This window comes from Aulostomus chinensis, chromosome 20, assembly GCF_037954235.1.
Source record: "Aulostomus chinensis isolate RoL2024-O1b breed Wild chromosome 20, RoL_Achi_v1.0, whole genome shotgun sequence".
Taxonomy (NCBI): Eukaryota; Metazoa; Chordata; class Actinopteri; order Syngnathiformes; family Aulostomidae; genus Aulostomus; species Aulostomus chinensis.
Genome location: NC_141339.1, coordinates 17,722,205 through 17,744,718, shown reverse-complemented (window position 1 = coordinate 17,744,718; position 22,514 = coordinate 17,722,205). Strand labels below are relative to the sequence as shown.

At 43.1% G+C, this 22,514-nt stretch overlaps 1 protein-coding gene across 1 annotated transcript in view; it reads left to right on the top strand.

Annotated features, from left to right (window-relative positions):
- The window catches only part of nbas (NBAS subunit of NRZ tethering complex), a 160,492-nt gene extending 138,623 nt beyond the window's left edge, over window positions 1-21,869 (top strand). Inside the window, exons 50-53 of the mRNA XM_086190518.1 lie at window positions 1,112-1,251; window positions 5,774-5,921; window positions 6,927-7,061; window positions 20,831-21,869. Coding sequence (XP_086046644.1) covers window positions 1,112-1,251; window positions 5,774-5,921; window positions 6,927-7,061; window positions 20,831-21,106 — 699 coding nt within the window. The 3' untranslated portion in view covers window positions 21,107-21,869. The remainder of the gene's footprint in view (window positions 1-1,111; window positions 1,252-5,773; window positions 5,922-6,926; window positions 7,062-20,830) is intronic.
- Window positions 21,870-22,514: the final 645 nt, after the last annotated feature.

The following is a 22,514-nucleotide window of genomic DNA, read 5'->3' as shown; positions in this document are numbered from 1 at the left end:
AATTTGAAATGTGGTGAAAGCCGGTCCCCTGCTCCTCTTGTATTTATGCTGGATGGGGTTTAATGGAAGGGGCCAAGATAAAAGATCCCTGAGATTTCTTCTCAGTGGGTGCTGCTGGCATTTAGCATCATTTTTATCTGTAATATTACATGCTTCACACAGTTTGAAAGAAACTCAATCCCGAACACACCTAAAGTCTTCTTTAATAAGCACCTTGGATTATCCAAATACAATCCAGATCCTCGCTCGTATTATAAATCCCCTCTGGGGTCTTCACGTATCTGCGTTGGCCGAAGGCAAGGCTGGAGGGATAAGGACTTTAGGGCACCGTAAATCAGTAGTATGGTGAGGGAATTTCCTCACATTTTCACATTGACTTCAGGATGACCTGTTGTTTTTTGCAAAAGTCAGTGTTACTGTGACCTCAAGTTTTTGGCTATAAAAGTGGATTCAATTCGACACTGTGAGAGTTGCAGGAGGTTTGCGTGACATATGTTGTGAACTGTAACCCCCCCTCCCCCAACAGAAATCCTGCGGTCAGTCCCTCTTTCATATTCTCTGCTGCTCAGCAAACAGCAGAATGCGACAAAGCTAGACGGTTGTTCTAGTAGGTGTCCTACAGTCTGATCCCTGTTACCACAGCATGATGTCAGGTTGTCTCATCTCTCTCTAAAAGTTGACTCTGGTTTAACTGGCGCTGCCGCCGCTTTAACCCATACGGCTAAAACCCACAAAACCCATTCAAGTGAATGAGAGAACCTGTACGTTCACTGCAATGCCTGAATTGGTCTGAATTCAGCCTGAATCTAGATTTGAATGATAATTAGAACATTTCAGTACAAAAAACAAATATTCAAATGTTCCAAGTGGTAAACTGTGACATCTTAACGTTAAGCAAAAACACTTTTCTGGCCATTATGAATTTGATTTCAGGAAAAAAAAAAAAAAAAAAGACAGTGAACCCTCTATATTGAACAGGGCTACACTCCTTTCAGTATGTTGTGAGTTTGAACCAACATTGACTAGTTAATGGAGCCAAGGGTGGTAATTTTAGGTAAGCAGTAATCCTTCATTCACTCCCTAATAAGTTTCAACCTTTCCTCCCTACCAGATTCAGATAGAAGACGTGGAGAATGAGGAGAAAAGGAACACCCTCTTCCTGGAGCTGCTGGAAGGAGCGAAGAAATGGGAGGATTTACAGCTGCTTATACTGCTCCTTCAAGCTTGGCCCCCCATGATGAAGGAAGAAGTGTAAGGCAGACATCTTGTTGTGTTTTGTGTAGTAGTTCAAAAAGAAGATCGATAGCAATCTCATTTGTCAGGGAAATCTGGACTCAGTAGCTGGTTACTTCAGCTCGGTTTAGCACAAAGTACTTGAAACAGAGGGCTTTACTTAAAAGATTCAACTCACTGGAGTTTGTTTGTCAATTAAATCCCAGACTCTTGAAGATATTTTAATGGGAGACTTCTGCTCAACGTGTGCAAGGGACGTAGCTCCAGTCACTAAGGGACCTCATAGATGTTAAGAGCAGAAAATGAGAACAGACATCTTCGCAAGGCTTCAGGCTCTGAGCTTCCTGCACCAGTTGGGGTCTGATGAGTCTCAGCGAGTGTTGGCTGAATTATCGATAAGTGCCTAATGATGTGATTGCTCTTCTCCCGCTCTGTTGTTCTCGATTAAAAGTGAGCAGTACTTTGAGGACTGCTGAGACAATACAAGGTTATGCTGTCGGGAGTTTATCCTTTCAGCTCAATCAAAGCAAGCTGTGTTTCAAGGAGTTTCGATCAGCAATTCAAAGTGAAGGTTTTCCTCCAGTAGACAAAACAAGAATACCCAGTGAGCTTTAGGGACTCCTAATGACTTGTTTGGCTCGTCTATTAACAGGACTTGCATATTAGTAACTGCATGCATCAATTTAAAGGGCAACAGACATACAAAACTGAATTAAGCGTTTTACTTGGATCACACTACATCATAGTTACCCTTTTTCAAGTTACATCAGATTTGTGTCCTGCTGTCAGATTATATTACAAAGTCCAACCGGTCTTTTATTAACTCTCTGATGAGCCGAGGTGATCAGGCAGGAGAGTTTCCTTCATCGCCAGTTTCACAAACCTCAGCTGCTGACTGCAACGCCCCTCCGACCATCTCCACTTTCACATATTTCCAAAGCAACACAAGTTGTACATAAAGTCTCTTATTTAGTGTTTCTAAGAGGCCAAATAATGAGTGGCCTTACAAAGAATATTTAATTCATAATACTCTGATGGGAGCAGTTATGAAAATATTAACATAAACCAAACCTTAACAAACTCTCCTAAGTCCTACCCTGCTACCAAGGATACAAACATACAGGGGTAATTGTTGATGTCGCAAAAACATGAACTCAAACAAAAAAAAAAACAAACCCGTGGCACCTCTGATGTGGTGCTACCATGAAGGTGTAGTGTGACCAGCTGGAGCATCCATTTGAACCGAACCTGCTCACCCTCCCTTGTCCATGCTAATCGTCACCCGAGAGAAACAAATAATAAATGGCAAGTAAACAGTCCTTATGGAAACAATAGATCCGTATACCTACAGTGTTAGCTAAAGCATTGTAAAGGGGAACATTGATTATCTAAAAGAAAAGAAGAAGAAGAAGCATTTATCTTGTTTCCTGTGGAGGCGAGTGGAGGCGTTTCATTCATTTTACAGTTTATTCGGCTCAAGCAAGTCTCCTATACCTTTATGGAACATCAAAAATGAGGAAGTGTACCTAATAAATTGGTGACTGGCGTGCATCCAAGGGAGTCGGTTGTGCAGTATCAAAGGCAGAGGACAAATATATGCAGGACTCTGGCATTTTAAGCGACAGAATGAACATCATTAAAGGTTATTTGTAAAGGACAGCAGAGTTGTCATTGTCATCTTGTGTGAAGTTGAACTATTGAGGAGAAAAGCAGCAGGAGAAATGGGATTAGGTTTGGGCCGCACAGCTGCTTCATGTTCACCCCCAGATTTCCCTGACTTTCTGAGTGTGACAGCTTTAGTAAAGCCACCACAGTCGGCTATGATCATTTCTCTCACTGCAGACTGAGCTGTTGTGTTTCAAATTTAATTGCGAGCATAATACAGTTTGTGATTATGGATTTTGCTTTGTCTTGTCTCTTTAGTTGTCCTCATTTAAAACATTCAAGGTAATTTGCTGCAGCGTTGATACACACACTAACTACTCTGTAATTTAGCTCTGTGAACAGCTAAGAAGCCTGAATCGTAAATCTGATCTGTGCTCACTGTGCACAAATGTGCGGCGGCTGCTACATACCATGGTGATAATTGGGGACACAGAACCAGGAATGACACAACCTTGAAAAATCTTATTTGAGATTTTTTTTTCCAAGGTACTTCAGTGTGCGGAACATATTTTTTTACTCAGCTATTTGTCTGATTCAGCACATAGTTGAGATGCAAGTGCGACTGCCTCCGGAGAGGAGATTTGTTTCAGTAAGACCACAAGAGGCTGTTTTTGGAGCTACATTGAGTGTTGCATCTCAAAAGCTTATCCTTTAGTCTGTCCACAAACTCTGCATAAACTGAATCATGATTCAAAGCACGAACGGAAGCTGGCTGTGACTCACACTGCACCCTGTGACAGATTTGGTGAGCGCACAGGCGCTCTTTGTCGCATGCAGCAGTTCCACCCCTCATCCCCTGGTAAAACACAGGAAGCAGCAGCAGCGTGCCAGCAGCTTGAGTGGATGCTGTTTGCTCCCATGGTCGCATCATCCAAAGGTGAAGCAGCTTGTCAGGACAAGACTCACTCTGGTAGCTGGATGGAGAGCTGCCATTTCGACTCACACACACAAACGCAGCAGCCCTGCTTCCATCCTGACTTTCTTTCTTTTTTTCTTTCTTTTTCCACCTTTTTCCTTCTAGCCTCTCTTCCTTTCCTCACTTTTACTGCACATGCAGTATTCAGCGTCTTCTCTATCTTGCTTAATTAAGACTCCTGAGCAGCCTAATGTGATGCTCAAGCACTTTTCATTGCCGAGCCCATTTCTTATTAGCATGTTACCATCTGATTGTTATGGTGTAAAAGTTAACATCTGATTGTTATGATGTAAAAGTTAACATCTGATTGTTATGGTGTAAAAACAAGCGTGAAACAAAGCATACATACACATCAGATGTTGTTTTTCTGCCTCTCATCTGCAATCCCCTCCTTCTCCTTCTCGTTGCTTGCTCAATATTTAATGCGCTACTTGTCATGTTAATCACATACGTAATATCCAGCGGTGCTAGTGTCAACGTCTATCCTAGCCACAGGAAACTTGTTTCTATCTTTACCCTCGTGCTTTGCTGTCTATGCATAAGGCAGCCCCGATGATGGATGAGTGACAGCGCTCTTCTTAGGAGCAGTACAGAAACTTTCCCTCCATACACTGTATGAATATTTACAGCTTCACAAGGGCTCCGAATGTGGTTTGATTCCCTTCGTATGGCTTCACACAAATATAATGAGACCATGGTCATGCATTAACAACTACACTTGTGGAAGGAAGCTCTAGAACACTAATGTTACCAGCCAGCTGTTAGAGAGCTTATCATACAATACTGACACTTGCCTTGCTAATGACAATACTAATAAGTTCAGCTGCCAATCAAGATCTGATTAACAGATAATATTCTATCATTGGTTTCTCTCTTTTACACAAACCAACCGATGTTTATTCATGAAAATTGGTGGTTGGACAAATGATCAGTTCTGGGTTACATCTTAATACCCTAAGCATGTGTTACATTATTGATACATTGGTGCCATTTATCAATGTAGTTGCCAAATTCTGTGAAACTGATGCCACGGTGCAGTTCGTCAATGTATTTTCCCTCATTTTTACCCACTTAGAGGGAAATTTTCTTCCTCAGTTACTCAAATATTTCTGATGAATTATACATGAATTGCCTTGCATATCGTCATTACTGCAGAATACGTGTATCATGAGTTACTCCCTCCGTGAAGGTCATATTGCCTCCAGCATCGCTGGTACTTGCTGGCCTTAATGGTAGCTAATCACTTAGCGTTAGCAAGCATCTGGAAAAGCTCCTAAAGGAGAATGTAATCAAACTGACCCTCATCCCTGCTGATGTCCGCCCCCTGGAGCTCACTGAAGGAGAGAAAATCCAGCATGTTTGAACATGCACTGCGGGGGTGTCGGGGGTCAAAGGTCTTCACTCATCGCCTGAGAGTCAACACACAGTGAATTATCACATTGTCGTCTGCAAACCTCCTGATGATTCTGTCCGCTTTCATGTCAGTGATTTGAATTGAGGCTGATTATTCATGTATACATTTTGATGCAATATGGTGTACTGTCATACAGTCAGCTAACGAAACGTGGCCTTTGTCTAACTGAATCATGCTTTTGGGATGCATCACACATTTAACATATGCTCTTGCACATACAAGTCATACAGTGTCTTTAAAATTATAGTTTCATTGTCAGGAATATTTCAGTGCAGATGTACTCATCATAAAATCTTGATAGTCAGCATAATCTGTTTAAACTGCACAATTATGTCGAGCATTAATAATATTACAGTCGAGATGAAATGGTTCCGTCATCGTCTTTTATTTTATAGTTCACATGTTAGTTCACTTTTGTATTTAATCACAGAAGACACAAAAGCTCAGCAGAGGATGTAACACACACACACACACACACACACACACACACACACACACACACGTGTAATTCTCATGCATAGCTCTATGTTGTTCTCTGTCTCCAGGGCTGAGTCGGAACGTAACCCTTGGGTGGTGCTGACCTCAGCTCTGCTGACCCGCTGCCAGGGGTCGGAGGTCAAAGTAGACCTGGGTCAGCAGGTTGTCAACATGGTGCGATCTCTCTATAATAGCAAACACAAGCTTCCCGCACAGGTAAACACCAACTACTCCATGTGTAGTACATGAACATGGGCTCCAGAAAAGAGAAAAATCAGTTGATTGAGGTTCTGATGGGTCAAAATAATCTTTTTTATTCAGAAGTACCTTTATCAGGGTACTACCGCTACAGCAATATGTGGCTGAACCTGTGAGAAGACTGTGCACAGAGGAAATTAATGTTGCAGCGAGTGTTAAATATTTCATATTTTGAGCCAAAGTAAACACCTTCTGATTCATCCACTATGACCATTGCTATCAAAAATACTGGACTAAGCTTGTTTGCATTTAGTGTAACCTCGCTCCTTTGCCACCATTTCCCCCCATATCTTAACACAGAAGCCTCAAGCTATTACGCATATAACCCGTAACAGCATGTTAGCATCAGCTCAGTGCTTTTTGCAACCTACTATAGGTGCTAGCTGCCCGTTGATATCTGACAGACTCTAATGCTATTCATGCCCTGCTGAGCACCATGGAAGTGGTAAGCCTAATGCCATTCTGTATGTCTAACGCCAGCTGACTGTGATATTAGTTTAGCGCTAATGCTATTCAGTGTGAATAGGCTAGTGTCTGCCTGGCTGTCTAATATTAGTGTGGGAAGGGGGTGGGAGGTGGAGAAGAAGGTCTTTTACTCTGTTCTGAACAGCTTTAATTTGAATCTGCTGGAATGAAACCACCAGAGCCGAGGAGTCAGATTGCATTGTGAGATCCATATATTACTGGATTGGACGGCGACGGGATTGTGTGTCTGGTGTGTGTGTGTGTGTGTGTGTGTGTGTGTGTGAGGACCTACTATGTCTGTACAGTATATGCACATGGAATAACCTTTACTGCCTACTCTCTTCCCTTCATCTCCTCCTCACCCCCCCCCCTTTTTTTAACCATCTTCTGATTACTTTCCCATAATTTCATCCCACTTTTGCTTTTATCTCTCCGCCTCCATCTTTAAACCATTCCTCCACACATCTATTCATCTATCATTTCTCTCTTCCTCCCCAGTGTATCAGACACATAGCTAATCTGCTGCTCCAGGACCAGCTGAACCTCCAACAGCCGGCGCTCAAACTAATGGCCGAAAGCGGAGATGATCAACTACTCAAGCTGACTCTGGATCGCATCAACAACATGACTGTAGTAAGGATCACGAGCTGGGTTTCCATTGACGCATTTTGATGCATATAGCAAAGTATGTAATTAGAAAAGGCTGTTGGAAACTGTGAAATTAATTTGACAAAAATGTCTTTCCAGTCTCTTGATGTGGTTTTTGCCTTTGCATGGACAAATACTCATGCAAAGAGTGAGATGAAAAGGCCTTTTTATCCTGTTGTGGCATAGCGCATCCCGTGACTGACCAACTGTTTCCATCGCCAGCATCATTCTCTGTATTACCTGTCTTTGTCTTCATTTTTAGATAGCATGTAACATGGCCACTACTAGCTAGCATCACAGGGTGATTACAGCTTTCCCAACTGAAAGTATTTCTTTAAGATCGCTCAGGTTTTTTTCCCCTTGTTCTTACTCTACTTTTTTGCACTCATACTTAATTATGCATATGCCACCATCTGCTGATAAAAATGCACATGGCATAGCCAAGTTTATTTGCTCCAGACCAGTTAATGGAAACAGCCCTTATTAGGGCCTGAGCCAGAAGGTACTTCTGGCGAAGACCCTATTATGTTTGCTCGGCAGAGCAACACATTAGCAGCACTAAAAACACTAAAAACACACACTAAACAGTGTCCCAGGCCCCCCCAACACCCATGAGGCAACTGGGCCAGACGGCCCGGAGCCAGTTTTCACATACACACCCATTCAAAACCTGGTATTATACTGTTCTTGCTCTCAATGAGTGCGCGCTATATGCGCATAATGCGCATAACGCGCATAATCTAATTTGACCCCCTGAACATGCATGAAATTCGCTGAATTTCGGCACAATCGTTCGGTATGTCTCAACATTCACTAATCAAAAACAAAAACGCCACAAAAGTCTATAGCGCCACCTAGGGAGCCACACAAAAAAAAGATAATTTTTTTTAATTTCGCGCGCTATAACTCCTCACACAAAACTCCCACAGACATGGGACCAACACCGTTGGACTCGTCTCATCAAGACGAACAATTCTTAAACTCTGACCCCTCACCTATCTCCAACAGAATGTCCACAAATTGGACAAAACTGTCAAAATCAGGACTTTTTTTACTCCCCGAACAAAATCTATCTCCTCCTAAACCGTAAATGCCAGGGCTTCCAAACTTTCACACATTACTCTCCCAACTGTGCTCTTCAAAAATCTTTAAAGGCTAATATACTACGCACTCGGTTTGGATTTTATAAGCCCTCAAAGTGGGGGAGACACGTTTCACGCTTACAATGGAAGTCAATGGGGAGGCCGTGTCCTCTCATGGTACATACTCTCGAACAAATGCTTCTCACGTCTATACCATACATCGCACAGCTTTTAAAAACATATCACTGTATTCCTGACAAAAATCCCTACAAAAATATGGTATTTTGTGTTACTTTCCACCAACGTAGGCCGAGTTATTCAGCTTTTACACACTACATTTCTCTTAATCCTCCACTCTCTCCACTCTAGCACAGATCAAAGAAAGTGCAGCGGGGGAGGGGTTCTTAATGGGCCAGCTGGCAGCTCTGCTCTCAGCTCTGACAGAGATGGCAGAGATTTGTTTACTGTAGTCATGGAAACCACAATTGGAGGGTCTCTGCCCTCATGTACATACTCTCAAACAAACACTTGTAGCTTCTAAACTAAAACACTCACACCTTCAAAAAGCACACCATTGAATTCCTGAGAAAAAACTCTACGCACTGATGTCTTTACATTCCACTTTTGACCCACATATGCTGAGTTATGACTGTGTTTCACAGTTAAACTGCCAAATCCTCCTCTGCTCTCAGCTCTGACAGAGATGGCAGAGAGCGAGCAGAGAAGGGAGGGGCTCTTAAAGGGCCGGCTCTCAACTCTGCACTCACACTGTGCAGCGCACTGAGGCTCGTATCTCCTAAACTACAAGGCCTAGGGATTTGCCGATTACACCGTTGGATTTGGGCCGGCGATCCGGCCGCGGTTAGGCGGGGGCTCAGGCCCTAACAACGCTGCTTGCAGCTTTAATTTGCATTTCTTTTTTTGGGACATTTCCTTAGTTCTTAGTTCACTGAATCTGCTAAACACCTCAATGCAAACCATGTGGACTCAGGCATGAGCCCCAGTTTCAGTTCAGACAGTGCTGAACAGGAGGCAACAACTCATTCTTTTGTTTGAAAAGCCCAAGGTGACATTTCATACCTTACCAACATTTCAACAGTTTTGGAAATAAGCCTTTTTTCCCTTTTCCAGAATATTGGATTGGTCCCACTCATTTCTACTGTATATTGTAAATAGGAAGGTATAGCAAACAGTCATTAGCTTATCATAGCAAGGTCCAGAATGTGGAAAAAAGGGTTAAGAAGACAAGGGGAAAAAAAGGTACAGTAAGATTAAGCCTTAAGTTCTCCAAGAATATTAACAGGAATATAACCCAGTAACATTCATCCACTTGATAAGAGCCCTCCAGTTTTGGAAAGCCTGCGTAGATAACAGGAGTAATCGTTGAAGACTGTGTGGGCCATGTTCTGCTCTTTCCATATCAGATAAGAAATTGTCACAAAGTGGGCCTCTCAAACCCCGCAGACCCTCTTTTTTCTTAGATCAGATAAGACAAAGCCTCACTATTAAGGTACAGAGCGTCTATGAAATGAAACGTTACAGCTGCTACACCTGTACACCTGAGCTTTTATCCCACAGAGAAAGGAGCCGAGCCGAGGGAGGCCCGGTGTGAAGGCAAAAGATACGTGATGTAGATGTGGGAGTCAAACGGAGAAACAGGTTTAGAGGAGGAGAAATCAAATGAGCAGGGATGTTATAAAGGAAGCAAATGTATGACAATGTAACAGGAGAGCATGGGTGGGGGGGGGGGGACAGAGCAGGCTACAGAGCAGGCTACAGAGCAGGCTACAGAGCAGGCTACAGAGCAGGCTACAGCAGGACTGACGAGCTGCACGGTGGAGCAGGGGTGCCAGGGACGTACAACCTCATTAACCTTGGAGGTAGTTGAATCATGCAAACATTGCCACCAAGCCTTTGTTCAGGCTGTTGTTTTTGGCATGACCAGATACATTTCTAGACAGTGTGGACAGCAGAACTACATGAAATATTGGAAAATCCAACCCAAACCTGATTGGAAGGTGGTTTGAAAAGTGATTCCAATCAGAATTCTACCGATGCGTCTGGATGCTTGGATTTCACTGTGTCTTTTTGCATCAGTCACAGCATAAATAAGGGAGCAAAAATTACCCATCCTTAAGTCTGTATTGTCATCAAAGGTTTTGAGGACTACACGTTCCCGCCACGCTGGGGAGCAAAGGCACCATACTTCTCACTGCACAGTGAGGGGCGCCATGACTGCTGCCCAGCACATTGCACTGAACACCAGCTTCCGCCATCGTTTAGGTTGCGTGATACGTCAGTGAACTTCTGCATCGTGACTTGATGGTACACGTTTTTGGCAGGAGAGATGATGGATCAGCGTGTGTAGTTCACTGACCCCTACATCTTTACTGTAGCAACCAATGCAGATAGGCTCAATACCAACAACAAGTCTATCCAAACTTGTAGGAACTTCAGTGTCCTTAAACTACCGCATCTGTCTCCTGTATACTGTTTCACCTTAAGTAAGCTATCACTAATCACTTAGAAATTCTGACTTCTCTCAGTTCATCTTGCGATCAACACTCGCAGTACCCTGGATGAATAAGACATAGAGATACAGGAATTGAGTGAGACGGGAAGTGTGCTGTTGTGTCTTGAGGAATCAGCGTGCCTCTGCCTGATACGACTGTTTAGACATGAATGAACCAGGGCATGTTTGGAGCAGCGCAAAACAGTGTTCATCTGAAGATAACATCAATAGAGACACAGCGAAATCATCTTACATCCAGCACATCTGAAAATGCCTCGGCTCGCTGTGGATGTGTATTTATTTTCTCTGTATCTAATCTTTTTTGTATGCGCGTGAGCATTTCTCGATGGTGTGTAAGGTGTGTTTTTACCCACTTCTTCTTCTACTCCTAATACCTCCTCAAGTACAGTGTCACTGACTGATTTAAAGTATTTTTAAAGGTCTCTTCACTTCCTAACTGTGCAGACAGATGCGTGCGCTCCTCTAAAAGGCTGTTTTCACATTAGTGCGCCATGTGGAAAGTCTCTGTGTCCTCACCTTAAATCTGAGTTTTAGATGTGTACTTAAGGGCATCGTTTACCACATCACAACTTGCCTTGAGCCAATCACAAAGCATGATGTGAATGCCTGAAGCCTCAAGTGCACTTAAGTCGAGAACTGACTTTTCGGTGAAGTGGGAAGCATTCTTCATCCAGCAGTCAAACCTCTGAGAGGGGGAAAAATATTGAATATTCATAAACTCTTAACGGGAAAACAGTTGGATGTCATTTTTAGGAATTGAACTTTAAGTCGGTGTAACTTTTAACTCTGACACACAGTTTTCGGTCTTTACAAACAAAAGCAAACACATTTGGCCGAAAAAATGTGTTAGTAAAAGGTGCAGGATAACAGAGAATGGATCGATTCAGCGCCTTCTGCTACTGCATCTCATCAATTTGATAGTTTTGGTTTTATACACAGAATTAATGAAAAATGTCACACAAGATTTATAAATATTTTATCTACTTGTGCTTGAAAAACTTCAACTAAAACTGCAGGTACGTGAAATCATCCCTCTGCAATAAAATGTACAGTTTATTGAATCTGTGTGCAAAAACTAGCAGCGTACAGAAGGCTTCTGTTGACCTGTGACATCTGTGGTATAGTGATGCGAGGAATGTCTGCGTGGGGATGTTTTTTTCTTGACAAGCAAATGAGGTGACTTATTTTAGCAAAGAGGAAATATGCTCAGAAGCAGTGCTAACAGGTGTGTGACCTCAGAATAAATCTGAAGGTATTTCTCAAACTGAAAATCACAGCAAAAATTTGAAAGCTGCGGTTTATGTTTTTGTTCGGTGTATTTCAGTGTTTTATGTTTAAAAAAACAGGGACATTGTTTCACTAAAGATTATTCACTTTCAACCATTTTCAAAGGGACTGTTTCTAAGCTCTGATGTCATTATCCCAAAGTAAACAGGAAATTCCTACTACAGTTAAAGGTACTGAGAAGTTTTGTATTTGTGTGTATAGGAGGACCAAAGAAATACTTCACCAGACTTCAGTGTTTTTTTCTTTGTGGAATGAATGCATGATGTCTTTGCTCAGGGGAAGTGCTGTTGAAGACTGAATAATTATCCCAAAGGAGATAATGGACGCGGTCGATTTTCACCAAAATTCTGGAATGGATGTTTTATGGATATCTACAAATTGAATTTAAGTCATAGCGTCACCTAGTGGTTAGGTTAGGGAGTAAACCTGATGTAACAAACATTTGATTTACATCAAATTTGCTTTTGTTTTCACGTGAAGCAGCATAACGTGTGTTTTCTCCTGTGCATTTGCGCTAGGGTGCGTGCACCTGTCTTATTTCTCATGCTAACTTCACATGTCGTCAGGTTTCACCTCCCTGTCACGTTACCAAAGATCAAAACTTCATTGTGCGTGAGACGCCATTCATCACCGCTTGTTTTAAAACAGGTTTGTCTCACCTTGACAGGAGTACTCGCTGTCAATGTGCTTCATAGTTAAACCCTTACGTTTTCATCCATTACACCAGGATGGTGTCTCAGACAGAAAACTGGGGCGAATAAACCCCAAACGACCTGCGTGGCCGAACACTGGAAGCTGACATTTGAAATCCTGTTTTTGGGTCATTTACTTGATCTGGACACTGTTGACTAGTTCACTGGTCCTCCTCTAACCTTTCAGCAGCCTGCACGTGGCTCATCATTGACAAAATTCAATGTGATACAAGAGCACAGCACTCACAGGTCTGTTATCAATCTGGAAAGTCCGGCCGTGACAGCCGCTGTCGGTTAGGGGATCAGGAGATCTAAACCGCAGGAAGATCAGAAATAATTGATTGCAGCTCGGCTCGGTTCATCAGAAATTCAGCGAGTGAAGTGAGGAAGCTTGAATGTTAATTGACTGCTGGTACTTTATAATTACTTCAATCGTTTTATTGAGGTGTGCTCTTTTGTCACAGTTGTTTCACTCCGTCGTGCCAGGCAAAATTAAATTATCACTGTCGGAAAACCACGTGAAAGATTTCCTAAATGTCACTCTTAATTCACCTGGCTTTTCATGTATGTATTAACACGCTTGGGTTGATTTTGGTTCCATTGCTGTGTAAATTGATCAGCCTTGCAACGCGCAGTGCTCTTGATTAGAACATGAAAATGACACGCCACTCCGCATGACTGGCAGGCCTTATCTTGCCGCGCTGCCTCACCGGGGTGCGTTCTCTTCTCTTCATCTCAGGTCATAGATGACTGTTGTTCGTATTGTTTTCCTCACCGTGAACACATTTTTATATAAAAGAGAGATGCCCCTGAGATGACAATTAGAAAAATTAATTCACAAGAATAGCTTTTAATTAAAATGTTGTTAGAGAAATCTCACTTGACACAAGAAGTAAATTAAATAGGTGCAATTTATTTAGCTGTAGCGTGAGATATGCGCTAGGCTGAAGTTCTCTACGATGTAGAAGGTTAATAGTTAGAGTTCTCTTTGAGGAGGCCACAGTGGGGTGTGGAAAACAGAAGGAGAGAGTAAAGAAAATAAAAGAGTGGGATTTAGAATGCAGCCAAGCAGAGGTAGAGAAAAAAAAAACATAGCATGGAAGAGGTTGCTTTGTTCTTAATGATGCGGAGCTTTTATTATTTTTCATTTGGAGCAGCGTTCAAAGTATTGTCAGGCTCCACATCTCCACTCATTCCCTCCCCTCCAAACTTCCCTGCCTTTCCTCTCTGCTTTCTTCTGCTCCGCCAAGAGAAGATGAATGGGCTGTGGATGTGCAGAGGGGAGCGCTGGAGCCAGGGGTTAACACCAACCTGATAAACTGAGATAAAGGGCTGATAAGCGCTGTCCTGCCTGCATGACTGAGCTGTCAACGTGAGATACAGCTTGTTCAGACACTGCTGCGTGTTTGGAGACATTTGTCATGAAGTTGCTGCCCTGAAATCTCACAACTTTTATATCATTTCACTGTCTTTCTGTATCAGGTGCTTGCTTTGGTGCTTGGTTGAAGTGATATGTTAACCAAAAAGAGTATTTTTCTATATTCAGAAAGAGGTTTCTTGAGCTCACAGAGTCGTTTTTATTCCCTCCTGCATCACTTTTGTCTGACTACAAAATGCAGACAAAGCTAGCCATGTTTATTTAGCTTGAAGCTAATAGAGGCCGAAGGCTAACATCAGCTCGTTCATGATTGAGCCGTTTATTTGAGCTCAAATCAAAGTGCTTGTGGATTACTGAGCTAACAGCTGGATATAGACGATGTGGATTATACTGGATGATGCACCTCACAGCTTCTATGCAAAATTATTTGGGATTTTTTTTTTCATTGTTTTGCTTCTCTAGCTGTTTTTGTAGCCATTAGCTTAAAGCTTAATATATGCAGCTAGCTTTTTTCTGGATCCCGGGGCTTCAGAGAGAAAATTAAGGCTGGAAAAACCCCTTTTTGTGAGCTGAAGACATCTATTCATGAGTACTTGAAAAGCAAAATACACTCTATAGTAGTATTACTTTAAATTCTTTCATAACTTGCAGTTTCTTCCTTATGTCATGATTGACTTTGCATGTGTGCGTTCTTGTGCATGTACCTGTCAAAAGAATCACATTTCCATTCGCTCAGTGGAAGTTAGACAAGAGTTTGTTTGTGTGATTGAACGATAACGTGTGTAATTGCTTGTTTAAGTGGGCTTGTTTACAGCTTTCGTGACATATTAGACCGTTAATCTCACAGTGTGTCTATCCCTGATTTGCTCATTGCTTGTGTGCCTGTGTGTATGTGTGTGTGTGTTTTTGTGTGTGTCTAGTGTGTGTTTGTGTTGGCTCATGTGCGTCACAGCCCACTTTTATTTTTACTTTTTGGCTTCACAGCCTCCTCTTCTGTCACTTTCAATCATATCGAGCTGTAAGCAAGGACTGTTCGGTGTGTGTGTGTGTGTGTGTGTGTGTGTGTGTGTGTGTGTGTGTGTGCGTGCACGCGCACCGGCAAAGCCTAGGGACAGCTAAGATGGAGAGATGGAGTTAAAAGGAGGAGAGAAAAGGAGAGATAGTTGTGTGTGTTGTCTGGCATTCCAAAGAAGCTTTATGATTTAAATGATAAAAGAAGGTTTGGCTATGCATTATGTATTAGTCATTGTACGTGTAGGGTAATTCCAATTAAGCTCTCAGCTGGTGTCAGCTCAAGAGGAAATAGAAAGCGAAGAAAGATGCACACAGGAAATCAGAGACGTGCAGGGAAAGAATAGAAAACAAGGGTGTGAAAAATTGACTTGACCAATCAGGCAAGACTAAGTGGCCACTGAAAACAAGCAGGAGAACCGAGCTCAGCTGTCTTTCACGGGGCAAGTCTCACCGTTTCTCTTGTCGCAGCGAGTGTTTGCTCATTCGCTCAACGCGCGCCAGCTGTGGATACAAGAGCCCATACAGGAGACAGATGATGCCTCTTGTTTTCGAACTCACTGAGGAGATAGACAAGCTGTTGTTTGAACCTTTATTGAAGACTTAGAGGGGTTTAACCTGAAACACGTGCACACACACACACACACACACACACACACACACACACACACAGGCTGAGCACACATTGCATTCACCGAGGGACAGGTTTTCATGTTGTCCAAGCTGTTGACCTTTGAGGAAGAAATGAAAGTATGATGGATGCACATCATCTTCAGTCCTATTGTATTCACTTAATGTGTTTGCAAAGGAAAAGCTAAGTAAAAGTGCATTGTGGGAAATAAGAAAAGAACAGCGCGACCTCAGTTTGTGGTGTATTTCAACCGCACACAGAATAAAAAATGTGAGAGCAAGAGAATCAATAATATCAGATGGCTGGGTTTGAAGTGAAAACCTCCACAGCCACAGATGTGAACAAATACATTCAAAAAAAATCTAATTTGCTCTGACTGTTTGTCCTCAAATATCTAAAAGAAGAAATGATCTCTTTCTGTGATTAAAGAAACAGTTCTATGTTTTGGAAAGGACACTCATTTGCACACTTGCTTAGTGTTAAATGGGGAAATCAATACTGCTTTCATGCTTTTACACCTATAATGAAATTACAGACTGAAAATAATTAGGTTAGCACGGCAGAACCACTGGAAACGGAGGGAAAAACAACTAGCCTTGCTCCCTACAAACCACATCCTCAAAAAAACAATCCACTCCACGTTTTTTTTTTTTTTTTGATTGTCTTGTTTTAGTTTAGATTAAACTATGATCCATAGAAGCACTGGAAGGCAATATTTATTTACTTGTAAACAGATTCACTCTCTTTACGCTGCTGTTTTGGTTCCTTAAACTCACTGCAGCGGTACTAAATTAAGCTTCTTCTCTCAACTTTTGCCAAGAAAGCAAATAATTGAAATATATATATATGTAAATGTGTATATATATATACTGTCCAATAAAATGTGGATGGAGACTCACAGAATAAATATTGCATGAGAGCAACATCTTCAGCAGCAATTTGATACATAGGCTACCGAGGGTTAGTGGACTTCCAAGTTACAATCCTAGAGATTTTAGTCCTGGTTGACGTGGTGACACGTGTTCTCACTGGTGATGTGATTTAATACGACCATTTCCAGAATTCTGGGGGCAGCAAAATAAAAAAAAATGTTAAAAATGGAGGACTAATTGTCTTTTATCCATCTTTCTGTGAGCTTCTGCTACACATGGTGTGAGTCTGTGAATCAGCAGGGCGTTCTTAAAAAGATTTGGTTACATCACTGAGAAGTTGCAGCTTGTTGCCCTGCAGCGCTTCATACAGCAGCTCGACGCGGCGGCGGCGGCGGCGGCTGATGCTGCCTCCTCAGTTCACGCCCCCTGCGATGTTTCGCACGGATCCGCCGTCAAAAAAGGCAGAAAATTCAGACGTGTTTTTAATGAACGATGGCACATAAAACCACCTCATGTTTTCCCTTAAAGTTTATTTCAGCAGAAATGTTTGTAACGTGCAACAGGAGGAAATGTTCAACTCTCAGTCAGTCAGCGTCGAATGAAAACCTTCAATCTCACCTGGATTATTACTATAGAGGTAAAATATAGAACGATCATGAGATTAAACAGTACAGGTCATTTTTGCTGTGTGCTGCATTACAGTGGTCTACCCCCCCCCCCCCCCCCCCCCCGCAAGTGACAGAGGCTTTCACACTGCACAAAGGACAGCAGAAGTGATCTGCTCCACTCTGATAACAAGATCCCCCTCCATCACTCCATTTCTCTGCTGCTCTTTCACATCTATTTGCAGTTGTGCTGTCAATCCAGCTGTCTCCAAGACTCACATCTGCTGTCTCTCTTTACACCGTCAAAGCAGTAATTGCCTAAGGTGTGTGTGTGTGTGTGTGTGTGTGTGTGTGTGTGTGTGTGTGTGTCAAAATGTGCATAGAGAACTAGCATTATGCTCCAGTGTTGCTCTGTGGTTTTCTTTTCTATACTGGACCAGGGGGAAAAAAAGAGAGAGGGAGAAAAAAGAAGCTGCAATTACTCATAAAATGTGTATTTTCTGGTTTCTAAATTTGTAACAGCAGCAAAACAGAGCCTAAATCTCTATTCGCCTCGTTCTTCCCCAACTCACTGGATGCAGTTTAAACATGGGTTGTTGCTCTCTGCAGCAGGACCTGCAGGTGTGACGCTCTCACACACCCGCGTTTCTCCGGCTCTTGATCTCACGTCACATTTCAATCAGAACGGCATGGGAACGTCTAGCGTCTTATTTTTGGGATGCCACCTGGGAGAGCCTCCATCGCTGGCGTCCTAATCTGGGAGCCAGTCAGTACGGGTGTCCTCATCACAGCGACACACTGCTGAAGGTGATTTCTGTAATTGGAATGCCCTCAGGTCAGATGGAGTCAAATTTGTCAAACAGCCATTTTTAATCACAGATGAGAGTCTAAAAGGACAGTGCCAAGCCCCGATCGGAGCAGTCAGCGATACTGGATTCAGTCAAATTCAGCAAATGTCTCCTCGCGGTTCAGTAGCTTTCTGGTCATTGTGTGTGTGTGTGTGTTTGTGTGTGTGTGTGTGTGTGTGTGTGTGCGCGTGTGTGTGTGTGTGCGAGTGTGTGTGTGTTAAAATAACCAGTAATCTCAAGAATGTTGAACTTGTGATGACCAGTCACCGCCATAGAGAGGTGACAAGCTGCATATTTCAGTCAAGAGGAACAAACCATCCTTTTTCCACCAACATAAATATATAATACAGGATCAAATGAACAGAGCTGCTGCTGCCAAAGCAGGAAATACCTGACTGTGAATGCTTAAATGGACTCATCAGGTGCTTGTGTACTAATACTACTATTCTATTGGCTTATCATCTTTAATTTGACCTCATCGTAGTATTTTCATCATCTTGTTAACTTTATGTAATCTGCTTTGTGATGTGTTTCTGCTGTGCTGTATAACCAAAGGTGTCAGGAGTACCTCTGACTGTAGTTACTACTGATAGCCATGAAATGAATGGACGGTGTAGATGGATCAAAACAGACTAACATAATTCTTTCAGCTGTTAAGGAGCCATTTTTGTAGTTCAGGAAACTCTGTGTTGACCCTGAATTGACCTCGCTAGCCCTTTAAAGCTGCTTCGTAGCGCAGGCTGCTACCCGGCGTCAGTGTTCCAGCCCGTCGCTTGGACGTGGACACGAGGACGTAGACGCCTCGCACACTGAACCAGCAGATGTACATTCTTCACTAACCTGCTACCTGCCGCGGAAGCGTCTTTGTACAATATTGCTTTTCTGAAATAGGTCGATATTCACAGCAGCTGCAGAGATCCCGCCAAGAACATTTGATCTCAGCCGGAAAGTCGTAACGTTTGAAGCTGATGTGTCAAGTTGTCAAGTGCCCGAGCTTGGCTCTTGGTGTGCATTCAGCCATTGGAAACAGTTGGTGCACTTAAAAAGTGGATGTATCTGATGCTCTCAGAACACGTCTGCCTCCTTTCTCCGAAGATCACTGTCATACACCACCACCACCCCATCTGCCCCCCCCTCCCCTTAATTCTCATTATAACCAGAAACATCCCTGTCTGTCCCTCCCTCCTTCCCAACCTCCCTCCTTCACGTTGTCATGTTTCATCCGGTTCTTCCTCTAATTGGAGGAGACAAATTAAATGAGTATACATACATGATGTACTGCACGCCTGTAACTGTTACACATCAGCGCCCTTCCTCTCCTCCTCTATCGGAATGACTATATCATATAAAATGCTTGAGTCCATCCTGAGTGGAAGCGTGTGGTCCCGGTGATAACGTTCCTAACTTTGGATGTTCCTGACATTAAAATCTGACCTGATTATATAATAAATATGTTCTCTGTTGGACCGCGCGTCGAAAAACAGTCGCGCTGTGGCCTCCTGCAATTTTCAAATGGCAGGATGTCCAAATTCGATTACATTTTGTGGCACTGCAAAGACCTCCTGCCTACAAGCCATACGGACAGAATAAAACACCCTTATTTGATGAAACTACGCCGTCAGCATGTAAATGGGGTGTTCAGTCGTGTTTTTAAAAGTTGATGTTGCCTCCAGTACTGCATATCGCACCTCAGTCACAGCGTCAGCAGTCATATGATCAGCTATTAGCGAACGGATTTGTGTGCATTTGGAAAGGTTGACACAAACTGGTGTGTTTGTTTAGGTCCATTTCGAAAAAAAAGAGTACATGCGCAAAACGTAAGGGAATCTTAAAGTCACTGGATGTAATTTTTCACCGATAGACTTCCGAGACAAACCCATCATCTTCTGACAAGCAGGCAGAGCTCACCCCACACTCCTTCATTTCCTACTACATTTCTAAAGTTTGCTTAACAGATTAAACAGAAACACGACTCCTGTCAGTGGCAGGTCTCCAATCTCTTGTGAGATGTTCACTAATATCCAAAAATGCTGCTTTTTTTCCTGGTTTCTGGTAGTTTGAAGAGGACAAAGAGATGCCGTCAGAGACGTGAGATTTCCTAGGTGAGGGAGAGAAACTCACCCGGCTCCTCTCCACCTCTCTAGTACAGCAGTGAAGACATGAGCTCCACATTTATAATTGATCTGCTGCAGCTCCAGAAATACCCTGACAGGAACTCGCTGTTGTGTGTGTGTGTGTGCTTGCGTGCTTGTGTGCAAATATAGTTTATGCAAGCGCACACTTAATAATAGAGACAGTAAACAGGTGAGAGGGTGCGGGGGAGAAGTGGCTGAGTCACGGCGAGGTAGCGGGACAAACTTGCAACCCCAGCAGCACCCAGCCTTGCTTCTCGTGACCTGTAAAGCACTCGCTCGCTCCTTTGAATGGGTGTGCAGTTCATTGATGTAAAGAAGCAGGAGATGGGATTAAAATATTACGTAAAGATCTGTTTAAGGATGCTTTTTTTGGAGTGTCTGCGGAGGTGTGTGTGTGTGAGTGTGTGTGTGTGTGTGTGTGTGTGTGTGCAGAGCAGCAACAGGGTTAACCCAGGATGTGACCTCACTTTGACCTCTTGATTCTTCAAGCGTGTAATCACACTCAAGGCTGGAATTAGTGCAGAAGCAGCCACGTTTATCAGGTGGATTACGTCCGCTGAGCTCGGTATCAGTGTAGCTGTCGCTCCCCGCTCATGCTAACGGGGATTACAAAAAAATGTTTCCAGCCTCTGTCGCTGCTTCTTTGTTTAACGTCTCTCCTCTTTTTTCTCCTCCACCAGGAGACAGCTTCCTCCTGCGACGGCGAGCTCCTGTCATTACTCCTGGATGCGGGTCTCCTGGTGGGCTGCGTCTCCTCAGCCCTGTACCCTCTACTCAGCTCTCACATGCTGTCCCAGCAGCAGGAGGGAGGCTGGGATGTAGAGAAAGCTGCTGCAGAGCTACTGGCGGCGGGCCACAGTCCCGAGGCGGGCTCCTTGCTGCTGGCTCACCGCGGAACCCATCAAGCTCAGTTCACCTTCAACTCTGCCTTGGCCGTTGTAAAGAAATGGCTCTGAGGGGGGCGGGGGTGAAGACGAGGAGGGTGCAAGGTGTGAGCCGCTTGGATTGCAGCCGTGGAGCACAGCACTAAAGCAGCTTTAGGGAAGGAGAGTGGGAAGGTGTTGAGAGGAGAGCGGAATTAGATTGGATTGAGATCTGAGGGAATCAGCATAAGGCGAGAATAGAAGTGATATCAGGCCATTCCTCTGCATTTTGCTCTGTAATTGGATTTTCGGTTCATCAACTGGTGACGCGTCAACAGCACCCGCAGTGTCTGCCTCGAAGGTGTAAGACTGGATACTAAGACATCTGCTCCATCAGAAGTACCATGAAAAGTACACACGCGCGCGCACAAACAGTTCTACAAACGCAACCCTCCGCTGTCATTAATGAATATTAAGATTCAGAGCTGATCACAATGCAGCAGTTGCTCGCTGTTCTTTCTGTGTGTAGCTGGTCCTCGCGTGTGATAGAGTAATTGAGTGGTAGCCTGGAAGCAGTGGGTGGATATTAGCCTATTGTTCCGTGACACGTTAGATTCTTTGACGTCCCATCGTTAAACACCCAGCCTCTACCCCATTGTTTCTTCCCTAATAGTGTCTAATTAATTCCTTCAAAACAAATTAGCCCTGCAGCTGCCCCACACTGTGTGTTCGTGTGTGTGTATGCACAAATATTCTTTACTGTACGCAGGGTTAATGTTACGCAATTAGCATGGTTTGTTTTACTTCACAAAATTACATGTTTCATTCGGTCTCACAGCTGAAATAAAGAGAATGATTCAACTAAGAAATGTTTTCTTTATTGTTCCGTTCTTCCTTTTGTTACTTTTCGCAGTTGAGGGAATTATTCTTTTTAATTAAAGGCTTTTCAAAAGATTTCAACGTCTTTGCATAACAAATGCACTCCAAACATGATAATTATAACCGTTTCACATTGTTCTAAGATAATTGCTGCCCTCTGACCCAAACATCCAGTGTGTACGTTTAATTGCCCTCACTTCCACTTTTATTGTGGTGTAAGATGATTGTTTTAGACCACTTGGAAGTGTGTTTTCACTGTCAGAATCTAAAATTGTGCCCCCCCCCCCCCCACACACACACACACACACACTCACACTCCACTCCCTCGATTACTGACAACTGCAAATAAGCAGGATGATTTCATTTTGCGGGGAATTATTTGCAAGACCAAAGCTTTTTTGACTGTGTGTTCAAAGTGAAACTACCAAAGTGTCGCTGACTGCGAGTCCCCTGAGGTTTATTTAGTGTGTGCAGAGGTGGCAAAAGTACACACATTCATTACTCAGGTAGAAGTACAAATACTTGTGCCAACTGAGACTGTGGTAAAAGCACTGATTCAACCTGTTAACTCAGGTAAAAAAAAAAAAAGGTGAAAAGAAAGACTTTTTTTTTTTTCTTTTTT